The sequence below is a fragment of the Scophthalmus maximus genome, chromosome 18, assembly GCF_022379125.1.
Source record: "Scophthalmus maximus strain ysfricsl-2021 chromosome 18, ASM2237912v1, whole genome shotgun sequence".
Taxonomy (NCBI): Eukaryota; Metazoa; Chordata; class Actinopteri; order Pleuronectiformes; family Scophthalmidae; genus Scophthalmus; species Scophthalmus maximus.
Genome location: NC_061532.1, coordinates 17,157,090 through 17,172,102, shown reverse-complemented (window position 1 = coordinate 17,172,102; position 15,013 = coordinate 17,157,090). Strand labels below are relative to the sequence as shown.

General features: G+C 41.3%; 1 protein-coding gene and 3 non-coding genes across 5 annotated transcripts; all 4 read right to left on the bottom strand.

The window, feature by feature from the left end:
- Positions 1-11: 11 nt before the first annotated feature.
- trnaa-agc lies at positions 12-84 on the bottom strand. The gene has a single exon. It is a non-coding gene; the product is annotated as a tRNA-Ala (tRNA).
- A 1,307-nt stretch (positions 85-1,391) lies between these two features.
- On the bottom strand, positions 1,392-1,464 carry trnaa-agc. Its single transcript has one exon. It is a non-coding gene; the product is annotated as a tRNA-Ala (tRNA).
- A 547-nt stretch (positions 1,465-2,011) lies between these two features.
- trnaa-agc lies at positions 2,012-2,084 on the bottom strand. Its single transcript has one exon. It is a non-coding gene; the product is annotated as a tRNA-Ala (tRNA).
- A 787-nt stretch (positions 2,085-2,871) lies between these two features.
- Positions 2,872-14,824, bottom strand: tmem214 (transmembrane protein 214). 2 transcript variants are annotated; one of them, XM_035617996.2, is made up of 17 exons: positions 14,545-14,824; positions 9,936-10,132; positions 9,388-9,538; positions 9,135-9,269; positions 8,881-8,963; positions 8,687-8,792; positions 7,344-7,425; positions 6,982-7,083; positions 6,558-6,699; positions 6,351-6,442; positions 6,139-6,187; positions 5,661-5,768; positions 5,375-5,492; positions 5,190-5,286; positions 4,908-5,076; positions 4,658-4,809; positions 2,872-4,117 (listed from the first exon to the last, which is right to left on the bottom strand). In XM_035617996.2, the coding sequence occupies exons 1-17, from the start codon at positions 14,696-14,698 to the stop codon at positions 3,991-3,993; spliced, it is 2,064 nt and encodes a 687-aa protein (XP_035473889.2). In that variant the 5' UTR covers positions 14,699-14,824; the 3' UTR covers positions 2,872-3,990. The 2 variants fall into 2 exon arrangements, with proteins under 2 accessions (XP_035473889.2, XP_035473890.2); XM_035617997.2 differs by lacking the exon at positions 14,545-14,824 and adding an exon at positions 10,222-10,350.
- Positions 14,825-15,013: the final 189 nt, after the last annotated feature.

The window sequence follows — 15,013 nt, the reverse complement described above, 5'->3', positions numbered from 1 at the left end:
AGAAAGGAGAATGGAGGATGCGGGCATCGATCCCGCTACCTCTCGCATGCTAAGCGAGCGCTCTACCATTTGAGCTAATCCCCCTATATATGTCATTCACATGACATCATTGACACATACGTAATATGTAATGATTTTGTCAGTTGCTCTCGAAAGTTTTTAAATAAAGGAAAATGTGTTTTTCTTGTGTTTGCCCCGAATCATTCAGGATAATTTATTCATGGATGAGTCAACACTGGTCTGACATACTGAGGGTTATAGTCTCTTGTCACACTCTGCTCTGACTTTCAACAGCTGGGTTTGTTTTCCTGTTGCAACACAAAATTCAGGAATTGCATGAGGAAATCCTCAGTATATATATATATATATATATATACACACATGTATATACGTGTGTATACATGTGTATTTGAAAGTGTGTATGTAAACATATTCATATCTTTTATTTTACGCTACTTTGATATTTATATTTTCAATCTGAAATTGTGTCAATCGAGAACTAGCAATACTGTGAATATTTTTTTTTAAAAAGAATCACAATCTTGGTTCGCTTCTGCAGCTGCGCTGGATTTTTGGAGAGCGGACACTCCGATTGGCTGGTGAAAAGATGGAAAAGGAGCTTACTGATTGGCTGTCAAAAGACGGCACGATGAGACTTGATTGGACAGACGGTCTAATTGGACTCTTTTCGTCCAATTAGACCGTCACACGTGTATATCTTCTAAATTTCAACAGTTGCGATTTTCTAAAAGTGCAAAAGAATATTTCTCCTTCGAGCCGGATTTGATCCAACGACCTAAAGATGTCTGACGTCACCACTACAGTCCTCCGCTGTCGAAAAAAAATGCCGAGATGTGATTCGACAGGGTTACAGAGACTATCCCTCGTCGGGCACCGCTATCAAAGGGAACGGATGTGTGTGGTAGCCATTTACATTCTTATTCGTCTTGTTTGATCACGATACAATGTTTTCTGATGTGCCTTGGTGTCTTGTTTTGTGCTCCTGCGGCGCCCCCTGGTGGTCATTCAACAGCAGTGGTTGCAGAGGTGACGGGGGCCGCTTCTCCTGCTGCAGCTTCAAGTAAAAGTGCGTGATTTATGATGTTTTCGACACTAAATGTGTATAATGTATTTGCCGTTTATTGGTTTTGATCAACACATCAACACCACGATGTTAGGCAGAGAAACAGAAAATGCTGATTTAAATTCTGACCAGCAGGAATGAGTTTGTTTGACAGTGACTAAAGGAGTGAACCTGTGGAGCATCTGTAGCTGTTGAATGTAGAGGAAAATCTTCTTAAGCGAAGTTGTAAGAGAGTTGTTTACAAGTTCCAATAAGTGTCCCTTGTATTCGTGTGCAATTGTGTTGAATCTCAGTATAAAGACTTCACTGGAGGATGCGGGCATCGATCCCGCTACCTCTCGCATGCTAAGCGAGCGCTCTACCATTTGAGCTAATCCCCCTCGATATATGGGTGAGATGACGTCATAAACAATACGTAATCCGCTAGGATTAAATCAGTCGCTCTTGATTTTTTTTTAATGATCTGCCTCTGGTGTTTCCTCATTGAGGCTTGTGTGCTTGTAAGTGAATGAGTGGGGGGTTATTTTTAACATTTTTCTTTATTTTTACCTTGTGTTACATTTTGTTCGTTTGAAGTGCTATTTAAATAAAGTCAAATTGATTGATTGAAGTGTAATAAACATTCAAACTCCATAATGACAATATTTTATGTAATGCTCTTTATTCAGTACCATTCCATGTATAGTATATTTCCGTGAAATACATATATAATTATGCATGATAAATAATAATAATAATAATATGTATTATTTTAAACCCACTGCACATTGCTTTTGCATTATATATGAACATAGTATTTTAAAAACAGTTTGTTCCTGTATTTTCTGCCGCCCTGTGTGATACTGTGAATTTCCCCGAGCGGGATGGATAAAGTTTTCCATGCAGTCAATGCCAAATAAATATTGCAGTAACTAAATGAATTCGTATTGGAGGATGCGGGCATCGATCCCGCTACCTCTCGCATGCTAAGCGAGCGCTCTACCATTTGAGCTAATCCCCCTCTGCTGTATATGACGTCACACTCTTCATGATTCATACACGCTGTCGTCTGAGGCCCATTCGCTTTTCTTGGATCGACTTCCAAGGAAATACGGTGTAAAAAGAAAAAATAGGAGGTAAAATCAAAAATACTGATTCCACAGTTTTGTCACATCTTCTCATCATCTAAAGCGACAGTACTAAACAAGATGTAAACTGCACTTATTTAAACTTAACGTGTGATATTGTTCAGACTCTGATTTTCCCTTCATCTTAGCCGAAGTTTGCCGAAGTCTGAACGCAGCTCGGCTCGGCTAAGCTACCGCTGGGTTGCCAGGTCGGTTTGGTGAAAACCAGCACCATAGTAAATCAAAATCAGGCCAAAAACCAATTGTGGAAACCGAGCAGCAGAAAAAAAAAAATGTATTTTTGTTTATAGACATGTTTCATATGATGATAATAAATTGGTCTAACCAGTACTGAAAAATAAATTAAACCCGCGACTACACTTCAAGGTACTCGGAAAACCTGGCAACACTCCTATGCGTCACAATATTTTTCATTGTTTAAGTATAAACATAGACAGTATAAGTTAAAATACAGGCAAATCACAGCAGCTTCCATGTATGACTTAAAAAAAAAACGAAATGGAGGCCCACTGAATAAGACAAGTCAGCCTACCGTGTTAATAAAAAGTATTTCTGAATATTGTCTATCCGAGTTGTAAATATGACCAATTTGAGGCAGGATTGTTTTGTGAAGCACTCTTTTCATTGACAGTCACATGAACTCACTAAAGACACAGTGCCTGGGGTTGAAGTCTTTATTATAAATCATTTACATTACAAAGTAAGACATCTAATCGTTGCCATATCCTTTCAAACATCGTGTTAACGAGCAGAGGTTAATGGAGGAGGGTTAATATTCTTTTCTTTCTTTCTTCTGAGGTCAAATTATCAGTGTATCGGATGATGTTGGCACGGGGGTGTTAATCAAAGAGAATACGCGCATTGAACCATGCACTCTGAGTCACACACACACAGACAGAATAGCATCAGCCTTCAGAGGGGGAGTGCGCAGCTGCAGCGCTGGTTTTGACTTGGGTGTCGAAGGTGCTGATGACAGATGTAGAAAAAGAAAGAAAGAAGAGATACAGGACAGAAAAAAGCAGCAAAGACAAGAATATTTTTTCTCTCTCTCCACTTGGACAGATGAGATTCACATTATTATCTCCAAATCTTCTCCGGGAGTCAATCCACCTGCAGATGTGACCCCTTCCCCATGATATCTTTATTATGACATGGACATTGTTTCTCAGGCTTGACGAAGGCTTCACTCGGCCGAACACACAAACAATCATACCGCAGCTGATCTGACTTCATCGTGAGCTGGACACAGTGGAGGAGGTGGAAGTGGCCCTCGGTTTTAACTGATGAGGTCTTAAGAGTGTGGAATATCTTTTTTTTTAATTGGTCTCTTCCCTGCCCTTCAGCAAGTTTCCATAACTACATAACACTTTATTTATTTTTATATCTTTAAATAAAAACATCTTATAAATCATCTACAAACCTACGTGTTCTATAAATTACACAACCTGTCAAAGCAACAGTTGAAATCTGCAGTAGAAAACTCAGGGAGAGAGAGAAGAGAAGTCAACCTCTTCGTCCAGCGGTGACAAAAAGGGATTGGTAGAAAAAAAACAATCTATACAAACAGCAAACCAATTGATCAATTTTAGCCAAAAAATCGAAGAGTGAGCGTCTGTTTGTCTGACTCCACAGTGTCCAATCTTAGCTCTAGAGAGGAGCAGACACACTGAAAGGCAGCCTCAGGCCGGGTCAGTGTGTGTGTTTGTGTGCGCGCATTACTTCTTGTGTGTGTGTTTGTGTGTATTAATTAGCATCCGTTGTCATTGTGTGTGTGTGTGATCATGCTCGCGTCAGCAGCTCCTGAGCCCACGTCTTGATGGAGGAAGTCGTGTGTTGGAGCAGCTGCCACGTTGAATTGGTGAAGGACAACGCGTGGCCCTGCAGACACGACACCGACACCTCGCCGCTGCAAGACAAACACAAAGACAAAGTACGTTTAGATTTCTAGGAAATGTCCGAGTGAGCCCATGTGAGAATAGAGCAGGAAAGACTCAGGAAAATTCACAGCGAGCGAGTGGTCGTGTTGATGATCGTAAAACAAAAACGCTGCCATCTGCAGCAGAATTATCGTCATGTCCTGCCTCCTGCTGCTCGACTCAGACGCCACAGAATGTTCTGGAAAATGTTCCCTTCTGCATTTGTCCTATGTTTTCATGTCTGAACAGCTTTAGTATCACAGTTTCCAAACAAACAAACCAAAAAATTAAATTAAATTTGACACCCATCCTTTATAAATCTACATGTAGATGTAACTGTGTATTTCATGCAGAATTCATGCAATTTAGCAGGAGACAGGAATATCTGATCATGATAAAACAACAAACCCCCACGGTTGTAAATTAGTCAGAGAAATGGTTTGTTACATGTTTATAATTTCAGGTCTGCTGTGATATGCCACGAGCACTCCACAAACTCAAATTTCAAGTAAAAGCCTGGGAGCACTGACTTGCACGAGTCCTGCAGGTTGGTCCACGCTCGCAGCAGCAGGTCAGAGATGTAGGCCAGCGCCGGAAGGACGTAGTTCTGATGGAGCAGGAGGAGCAGCTCCTTCAGATACGCCAGCACCTCGAACACACTGTCTGGAGTGTTGGTGTTCACCTGAGCAAAGAATAAAAACCAAGGACATTATCATTAATCATGAAACATACAAAACATCAGCGAGGGACAGTCTTGTGTTTATTGATACGCTGTCTCACCCATTCTATGACCAGCGGTGTCTTTACTTTGACCCACAGGATGAACTGTGTGGTGTTGTCAGAGAGGAGGACGGCTGCTCCTTTCGTCTTCTCCACTCCCTGTTCCATCAGAGGCCCCAGTACACGCGCACACTCAGAGTAATAATAAGGGGTGTTTGTCTCCATCCAGCTACAGAAAAGACAAAAAACACAAGAATATAAAACACACAAAGTCTGTCAGAGGTAGAGGGCGACCAACATTAGGTGAGTTTGTCAAAAGAGGGTGATTGTTTGAGTTCGTACCTGAAGCCCTGTTTCGTGTAGACTGTTATTTTGCTCCAGGCCTGCTGAGAAACGCCCGTGACCCCTGAGTCGCGCAGATACCTCGCCGTGGTGGAGTCTGAAACGCACAACAACCATTAAACGACCTCAAAAACAAAACAGAAAAAATAATATGCCAGACGGAAGTCCTGCCGTCAAAGACGGACCTGCGAAGGAGCCGTGAGATCTGACGTCTTGCGCGATGAAGCCGGCGGCGAATACGAACAGGACCATGAGCAGTCTGGACCAGGGGAACCCGCGGCCGCGCATCTTCACCTGCAGATTCTGGTGACAAACAGAACAAGTTCACATTCTGATCGGTTTCTGTGTCTCTGTGGAAGCTGTCTTCAGACATTAACTAAAAACAATGTCCGCAAAAATTTGGAATTAATGCATTGTTACTTCTGCAACATGAATAAAGGCAGGGATACAAAATGCTCATGTGCGTCTCACCTGACACAGGTTGTTGCACTCCTGAAGCTCCTGAGACTGAATGACGCCTCTCATCTCCTCGTTGGTCACTTTGAACGACTGGATCGTTTCCTCGAGATTGTTTCGCAGCTGAATATGAGAAAAATACAAGCGTGACAGTCAAATACAAGATTTAAAAAGGCCACTCAAACTGTATTCAGAATTATTTATCTGTTCTCTGTGCAATGTTGTTGTTGTTTATATGATTTTATCCAGATATTTCTGTGCCATTATGAATTTACTTCAATTCTCTGAATTATGTCGGATTGTAATTACTTAGAAAATAATATCTTTGGGTGATGTTTGCCTTTTTCAAAATGTTATCTCTATTTTCTTTATTATTCTCAACTCCAATCCCCCCTGCGGCATTACAGTGAGTTAGGCTTGATTCATAGAGCAGTTTCTCTGTATTAAGTGATCGCTTTAAAAAAACATCTGATGTCAATGGCAGGAGTCATACTTTTGGTGGCAGGACCTTCCAGGACTTCAATAAATGATTTAACAGCAGACTGGAAAAAGAAAAAGTGCAGAGAAGAAGCAATGGTCAGATTTTAAAATCTTAAACGAAACTCTCATGTGTGTACACATTTAATTTAGAGGTGAATTTGAACAAATAATTTTTGTATTGTGACGGAATGAAACTATGAGTTGAGAGGTGTGTGTATAAGTCACCTGGACTGGGGTAAGTGTTTCGTATAGAGCTGCCTCCACACGCCGAGACTTTGTACATCCACACAAAGACACTCTGTCATACTGCTGAGCAGCTGCAGCAAGAACAAGAGAGGCAGAGAGTTTAATACAATTTTTTAAATCTCACAGTCCCAAAGTGACAGTAGTGTCTGTATTATGCAGAGAAGTTTGTGCATGTGTGTGTCTCACCTCTCTCTTCATTTCGTTGGGACAGTGCGACGTGGCTCTGGACAGAAAGGACGGCAGGTATGTGTGTAATGTGCTCTCGGGCTTGGCTCCGAATGCCAGGACTTTGAGTCGCGGGTACAGACGTCGCAGCTGCTCCTGCAGACTGAACACAAACAAACAAACAAACAAACATGGGTCCATGAGTTATTGTGAGAAAGGGATCAGTGTGACAAAACGTACATTCTTTTGAAAAAAAAAAAAAAAAAGATAGATGACATTTCCATTAATCTTCCTCATTAGTGCCTCCAGTGCCTCAATGCAAGTTTAGGGGTTAAGCATCTGAGCAAAATTCTCAACCGTCCAACTTCCACACCCACGTCCTCCGACACTAATCATTATGTGACTGTGCAGCAGATTTTTTTTTTTTAACAAAGTTCACATTCACCTTGACGACAGGGCATTCTTGGGCATGAAGGCGAAATCCAGTAAAGGAAAGAAGTCTTTAGGACCCATGATGCCGAATCCCTTTGTCAGGTTTGCGTGAAGTCTGGAAGAAGAAGAACGATGAGATTAAAAATTGATTTGAGATTCAAGGTGCATTTTAATTTAGCCAAACATAAAAATAAAAAAAACCTGCATAAAAGAAATGAAAGATCAATTCAAATCATATATCATACCTGGGAAAGACAGGATTTAATAGTCAGACATGTGGATAGTGTAGACAGGAGTAGACAAAAGAAAATGTACTATTTTTATGGGTTTTTTTAATGTATATAAATCAAGCTCATATTTCTCTGTCAGACTTACAGGAGCAGTCGATCCAGGTAGGCGATGGCATACGCAGACAACGATTTCACTTCCAGCACCGGAAGCATGATATCCAGCCAAACTGAAACCCAAATGAAAACACACTTGATTCACCTCACACCAGAGGAACTTTCAGTTCTGGCATTAAACAGTGAGTCTTTTCAGCTCTCCTGAGAAAAGAAGATAAAAAGCCCAAGGCCACTGCGTTTTTATAAGTAACATGGTGACACAATACACAAAGAGATGAGAAGTGGAGCACATGACTGAGTCATGTACACTACAGGTCTAATGGTGAATGTGCTGCTGTAATTTAGCTCTTCTGAAAACCACTTGTGATTTTAAATGTGCCTTTTTTTTGTTTCCCAAATTACACTGGAGATATTTAGATATCATGTGATGTTTGTTTTGGATATTTTCTCCTTCAGTGTGGGGCTCAAACAGGAAAACACTTGATTGCGTTTTAAATTCCTTGAGATGAGATTAAAGTGTTTTCACTCATTTTTTTTTTTAAAGAGTCAGTCCTGGTGTTTTACAGACCAAATATATGGAACATGAATTAAGAAAATGTAATTTTTTACTACACATATAATACACATGTTAAAAATAGTTTTCATATTGGCGCATATCAGCAAAAATAAATACAGACACCATGGGTCAGTGTCGGGCTCGAGTGTTTCATTCTCATTAACAATTTAAACATGCGATGCAGCACAATGTTGCATTTGTATCTTTCAACTGCCTAAGGAAGAATCGACTGTCGTCTCTTTACCTTAAGGCCTAATGGTAATCAATAACCTTATTTTGCAGAGAAAGGTCGTTATGTAAACTTCAAAGAAGATGGCCACATACTGTCACCCCCCTCAGTGCCGACTCTCCCACCGCTGGCTCACTGCTCAGGAACATATCGAGGACTCGTGTCTCGGCTGGATTTAGAAAAACTTCCATCATCCATGTTTAGTCAACTTGACTACTGTAATTGTGTGTTTACAGCTCTCTCTGCAAGACACTTTCTGAAGATATCACTTCCCCTTATGCGCCACATTTCTGTTACAAACTCCCAGAGACGTTGCCACTGCTTTTTACTAAATCAAACATTGACTTAGTTTCTTACATTGCGCTGTTATTCTTTTCTCCTAACCTCGTTGTTGAAATGTGCTGTTCAAATAAACTTGACTTGCCTTGTTGCTTCATTTACCCCCCCAAACCCAGAAGTGTTGTGAGCACTGTTGTTGGGAAAGTGGGGGAGAGGACAGAGGAGCAGGACAGTTGTGTCGACACATCTTCAGATGGCTTTGTGGATGTGTGAGAATGAGTGTACATTTTTATTCGTCTGTGTCTGTTACCTCTTAGTCCCTGGCTGAGGTCATAAAATCCGGCTTGTCCCAGGACCCACATGATGGTCAAACACTTCACAGGACGATTCTTAACTGACCGCAACAACTCAAAATACTGGAGAGAAAGGAGAGAGGGTTTTAAAACACGGTATTGCAAAGGACAAATCCTCCAGTGTGTTGGACAACAGAAGTGACACACTCACCTCAGGCAGATTCTGGGTAGCTATTCTGGGTTTGTCCTGTAGGATTGCCTGAATGCAAACTCTGTAGCCATGCAGTGGTTCTCCTGGGGAAAATGAAGCCCAAAAAAATTAAAAAGAAATATTTAAAAAAACAGTTGAGTGTTTGTTTTTTCTAGGTTTGTGATTTGTCTGTTTCCATTCTGTCCTTAAAATCAAGATGAAATACTCATTTTGATGGAGGTGGACCTTTGTTCATGTCTTTCTTTTTATTTTACCTGTCTGTCTGTCCAGCTCCCTGAGCATCGTGTAAACACAGTGGTCGAAGAAATCTGGCAGAATGTCACTGCAGCGTCCGATGAGGCCTTTGATTACGCCCTTCAGCTCTTTCCCCGTAAGGCAGTATGGGTAATCTGGTGGTGGGGGAGGAAATAAAACATGGATATGAGTGAAGTGCTGACATTTAGTTTCACGGCAGAAGCCTTTGAATATCAAGTTTTTTTGGGGGGCATATTTGGAGCTTGATTTCACCGTGAGTGTAGCTGCTGAGCGTGGGTTCGGTCTCCGGCGCCGTCAGGTTGAGGTTGAGGTAACCAGCCAGGTCTTTGACCCAGACCGATGGGTTGTCAGGGAACAGAGTCTGACTGCGAGCCAACTGCTGCTTCAGGTCCCCAACATCCAACTGGGGAAAAAAAGAATACCCAGAGAAGCTCAGAGGAAATCACGTTTGTATACTGAGAAACAACACGTTCATTATGCAAAAGGAGGAAAACCATGTTTCAGCATGTGACAGTCTACTCCGAACAACATGCCACAATGCTGCATTTGTATGAAGAAATTCACAGCTTTTGTGTTTGATAAAAATATACGTTACAAAATCTTAATCTAAATTTTTTTTCGAGCAAAACAAGTTGATTTGGAGCAAAAAAACAAACACAGAATCTTCATAAAATCAAAAAATCTGTAACCAGGATCAGTTGTGTTTGTAATAAATTAAATAAATCTCCATGCCATACTCCTCAACAGCCAGGTAGTTTGCCCCTGATGTGGTTTAGTTCCCTGGAATGTGAAGTACTCACGGCTTTGAAGGCTTCCTCCAGGCTCTTGTGAGTTGCCGCCGGGGCGACTGTGTTGCTGGAGTGTGATTTCTTGGCCGGTTTGCTCGTCGACGGCTTCTTGTTTTGAGGCTCTGCCGGTGGTGGGACCTGCTCCTTGTTCTGCTTCTTCCCCATCTTCTCCAAGCTCTCGTACACAGTCTCTGACATCTTAATGGGCGCTGAAGGAAAAAACAAGGCAGCTGTGGTTAGATTCTCTTTTCAAACTATCTTTGATCGTCCTTGTATCCATGAAAACCGAGGCATTCACCTAACTGGTTGCTCGGTCTGCTCACATCCAGAGCTTTACTCAATCCTTCGCACCCTCCCTCGCTTGCGTCTTGCATAATGGGCTGTTATTGGCCAACATTCATGCAACATGCATTTCACTTTTCCCCTGTGTGTTACAAGTTAAGACCCCCCTTGAAACCAAACCACATCCAGCTCAACAGAGTCAAACCATTCTTCATAGAAACTAAAATTAAGCATCGACGGCCGGTGCAAATATTTTGTTCCGACTCGCCAACTTACTGCATAATATCGGCCTGTGTTCCAACATTAAATGTTAAAACAACCATTAAGGGAATCACGTAGTCCCTTGTAACTTTTATATTTATTCCCAGGTTGTGAAAGATTCTCTCAGGATTATGTTATTCAACATATCTCATGAAAAGATGCAAAACCAACAATGCGTTTCATTCATATTTTCTTACTTCCCATCCTCCTCCTGTGGCTCTCTCAGCCCCGAGCTATTTTCAGCTGCAATATGGATTATGTCAAAATTAACTATGTGGGTTTTTGATCGTATTAATGAAGGTGCTCTATGGCACAGAGAGACTACATCACTCTCTGGATACACACTGCATCTTTTCAAAAATATTTCAAACAGCTCTATCATGAGAAAGTAAAACTCCAACTAAAGTCATTCAATTAAATAATCCCAAAGTTACTCCAAAGGGCCCTAACCCATATTCACCCACTAAAAGACATTTACAGTATGTAACGATGGTTGCACATGAGAATTCAGACCCACCCACAAACCAGAGTGGTTGTTGACAGAGGTCACCAGTTGCTCTCTGATCATTCAGCTGTACTGTACATGCTGCTGAGAACCCGAAATCTATATCTGGTCTCTGTCAACAAAGTGGTGATGCAAAGAAAGGTACAGAATCTCTGCCTTTTTCCAACCGCTTCAAACGCCATAACTTTCCCTATTTCAAAAAAGTTGACGGGTCGGGATAATTTTTTTTCTTCTGTAGTACGAAGTACGATTTGTGTTTACCAAGGTAACTCTTACCAGAGTACATCACCGTGGTAAACTAATGCTGAACGTGCTAACCTGCTCCGGAGCAGGTGAAGTTCCAGATAAGAGATCAAACACAGTCAGACTAGTGACCAATCAGATCAATGGAAAACCAGCGTCATCATTCTATAGGATCCTGACTGGGACAAATGAGATTAGAGAAATCGAAGAACATATTTAGCAAAAAAAATAATAATTGGAAAACGGACAAAAAGACAAAAGGTACAAGACTGTGTACATAATTATTTTAAGAGTGAAGGAACTAATCATCCCATACTTGCCAATGCCTTTCCAAGACTTCCAACCAATCAGAGACAGTGATGTAACGCTTTTGGATTGTGGGTAATGTGGTACTTCTCAATGATATTGTGAAAAAAACATTTTTTTCCTGAAAACAAGGTTGACATCATACAGACTCTTGGCTCGTGGTGAGTCAACCTTGGATGTTACCACATTATGTTTCATAATCAAAATGTTGATTCAGAATATGAGTGGGCTCTTATTGTTCGAGACTTTTCATGTGTCCACTCTGGTTTTAAAACAGTTTCTAATAAACAGAGGGAGAGTTTATCACAATAAATAATTACATAGACTCATTAATATTATAGCTTAATTTGAATTCAACAAAGTTGATTTAATTCCCTACAGAATCCTGACAAGTGTTTTCTCTCTGCAATACTTTTTTCCATTTATCTGTTGTCTTTACAGAAAATACCAGCATAATTTTTTATGACACTTATTCATCATGTGTGTGCATGTTAAATATGCCAGACAAATATTAGAAAGATACATTTTTCTAGACAGTAGTGGAGTAATGTGATCAGAGGAGCAGAGCTCGCGTCAGTGCCGTCTGTCTATATGCATCTATAAGTATCCTGTCAGCTCATGTCCTGCTGGTGTGAGAATTCATTACAGTTCGCCCTGTGAGAGGGTCGGGCACCATACAGCTCCTCGGATTACGTCCCACCACCACACCACAAAGACCCTATGCTGACAAACACCAGGGCTGTGGCCAAAATCACTCCCTCATTCATTCATTCATTCACTCACTCACTCACTCACTCACTCACTCACTCACTCACTCATTCATTCATTCATTCACTCACTCACTCACTACTTCCACATGGCATAGTTTGCTCTGCAGTGAGAAGGAAATTGAACTAGAGCTGAAGAGAATATATTTTCATTATGGATTAATCTGTCAAATTTTTTCTTGATTAATTGATAAGTTGTTTGGTCCATAAAATGTCATAAAATGGTGAAAAATGTCGGTCACGTTTCCCAAACTCCAAGATGATGTTTTGTGTTGTCCACACACCAAAGATATATAGTTCACCGTCATATAGGAGCAAAGAAACCAGAAAATATTCACATTTAAGTAGATGAAATCATAGAATATGGACTTTTCTTTTTTACTGATTAATCGCTTATCAAAATAGTTATCAATGAATTGTTGCACCTCTAGTTACAGCTCATGAAAATCCATGCACAGTTGCAAACAGAAGCTACAGTGCACTTTGTAAATAAGGAGTGATTTTGGCACCGTCAACACTGAGCAAACAAGATCTTTGATCAACTTGTGATCTGACGTATTTTATATATTTTATATCCTGTAACGTCTTCAGACATGTTAAATCAAAGACAGGTATCATCATATCAGCTGACTTACATATGACCTACAGTACGACATCGGGTGGTATGTAAAGGACACGCCAGCCAAGTTTAGAGGGAACAAACCTCTCCACAAAATCTTTAATTTCTCTTCTTGTTTCCCAGATAAAAAGTTGGGAGGAGCTGTTGCACACATTTAAAAGGAAATATAAGCCAGAATAGTCTCTGCAATTAGCAAAGTATATACTTCAGAAATACCTCAAATGGAGGTTAGAGAGTGTATACGATAAAAAAAGAAGTGTTTTTGTTTCACAGAAAACCTCAACGCCACCGCCGACATGGCCTCCATCAGACAGACTTTGGACGGAGTGATTACACTGATAAATTTTGGTGCATAAACAAACAGCGGTGGCAGAGCGAGATCTAATCTTGCCTCTCACTCACTATTTAAGTCGTACCTGTGTAGATGAGCGCAGTATAGTTGAATGACTTCACTGAAAAAAATTGGACTCTGAAAGAGGCTCCCACGATACAGTGGGGCTTCGATATCAGCCGGTACAGCAGGAATCATTTAAAATCCCTTATCGTGTCAGCTAATATTGCGACATTTGTTTCCATTTTTTAAAGCACAACAAAATAAAATGCGTGTTTTTAGCCTCTCAACTATTACGTTTCCTTGTTTTTCCTCTTTTTTAATATAAATTTAACTGCTGATTAAGACACAAAAAGACATTTGACGATAAAATCATGGACTCTGGGATGAACAGCTTTTTTAAAAAAACGATTAAATCAAGACTATAATCATCACACGAATCAATGACAGTTAGTTGCAGCCAAATCCAAACTGCAGAAACATGGTGAAACATTTTGAGGAAAATTTCCTAGAGGACCAGATCATACCTTAAAAAATTGCTTTGTCCAATGACTAATAATAACAATAATAATAATAGACCCCAAACAATGTAATTGGTTGATTATCTTTGCATCACATACGCATTGTTTCGGCTCCATTGTGAACAAATGCCACTGAACTCTGCAGATTCCGGTGCAGGGGGTCGATCATCACGCATGACTGAGGAAGTGGGTCAGCAGCTTCTCCACGCTCACTTCTTGAGGAGTTACACATCAAGCAGCTGCCCACTCCGGGGGGGTGACAGCTGTCACTGCAGGCCAAAAGATGATCGTGGGCTAATGTCTAATAATTCATAACCCCCAAAACCCCTTTGCAGTGTCGATTGTTTAGTTTCTTTTGAACAAACACACACACGCAGTTCCTCAGTGATGACGATGCCTCTGTTGACACACCGCTGCTAGCTGCGAGCTAACTGCCCATGCTAGCTGACTAGCTCTAGCTGTGTGTGGCAGGAGCACGTAGCCCCTATTTTTAGTTAATTATGTTTATTTTTATTTATGTTTCATAGGGGGGTAAATAAAGTATAGCTACTTAAAACGTGACAACGTCTGAATAATAATAAATAATAATAATAAATAAACAAAAATGTACGTACACGTTGCGCTAGCTAGCTTAACATGTCATATAGCAGTTATTAGCCACACTTTCACAAAGACGGAGCAGTTTTCATTTTTAATAAACACGCGGCTCCATCCTTCTCATTTGAACTTCGACAGAGAGTCGAGCGGCTCGAGGGGCGGACGGCATCGGCGCGGCGGTTCACTCACGTCTGGCCGGCTGGTTGGACTCGCCGAGGGCTCTCCTCCCCCCGCTGCCGCTCTTCTTGTCGGTCGGGCTCTTCCCGGAGCCGCCGCCGCCGCCGCTCTTCTTTCCCTTCTTCACGACCTCCCATTTGCCGGCAGAGCCGTTATTCGACGCCATGTCTCCGGTCGGTGCGGCTGGTGGGTGTTGTTAGCTCCGGGGCTGGTGGCGCTGCCGGTCGCAACTGGGTGAAACAGGGCGACGCTGACGGCGCAGAGCGTTTAAACGGAAGCCTGCCACGTCTCTCTGTCGGCGTGACGTCAGAGCGTGACGCGCGCGGACCGTTAGACGTTCACATGAGGTGGTGAAACGTGTCCGCGCAGGTCCGGTGTTCATTAAATATCTCAACATGCCCCAAATATGTTTTATTCATTCGTTTAATGTCATTTAATATGATGGAATATGTATTTTATTTCTTTTTTTTTATGTTTCCCC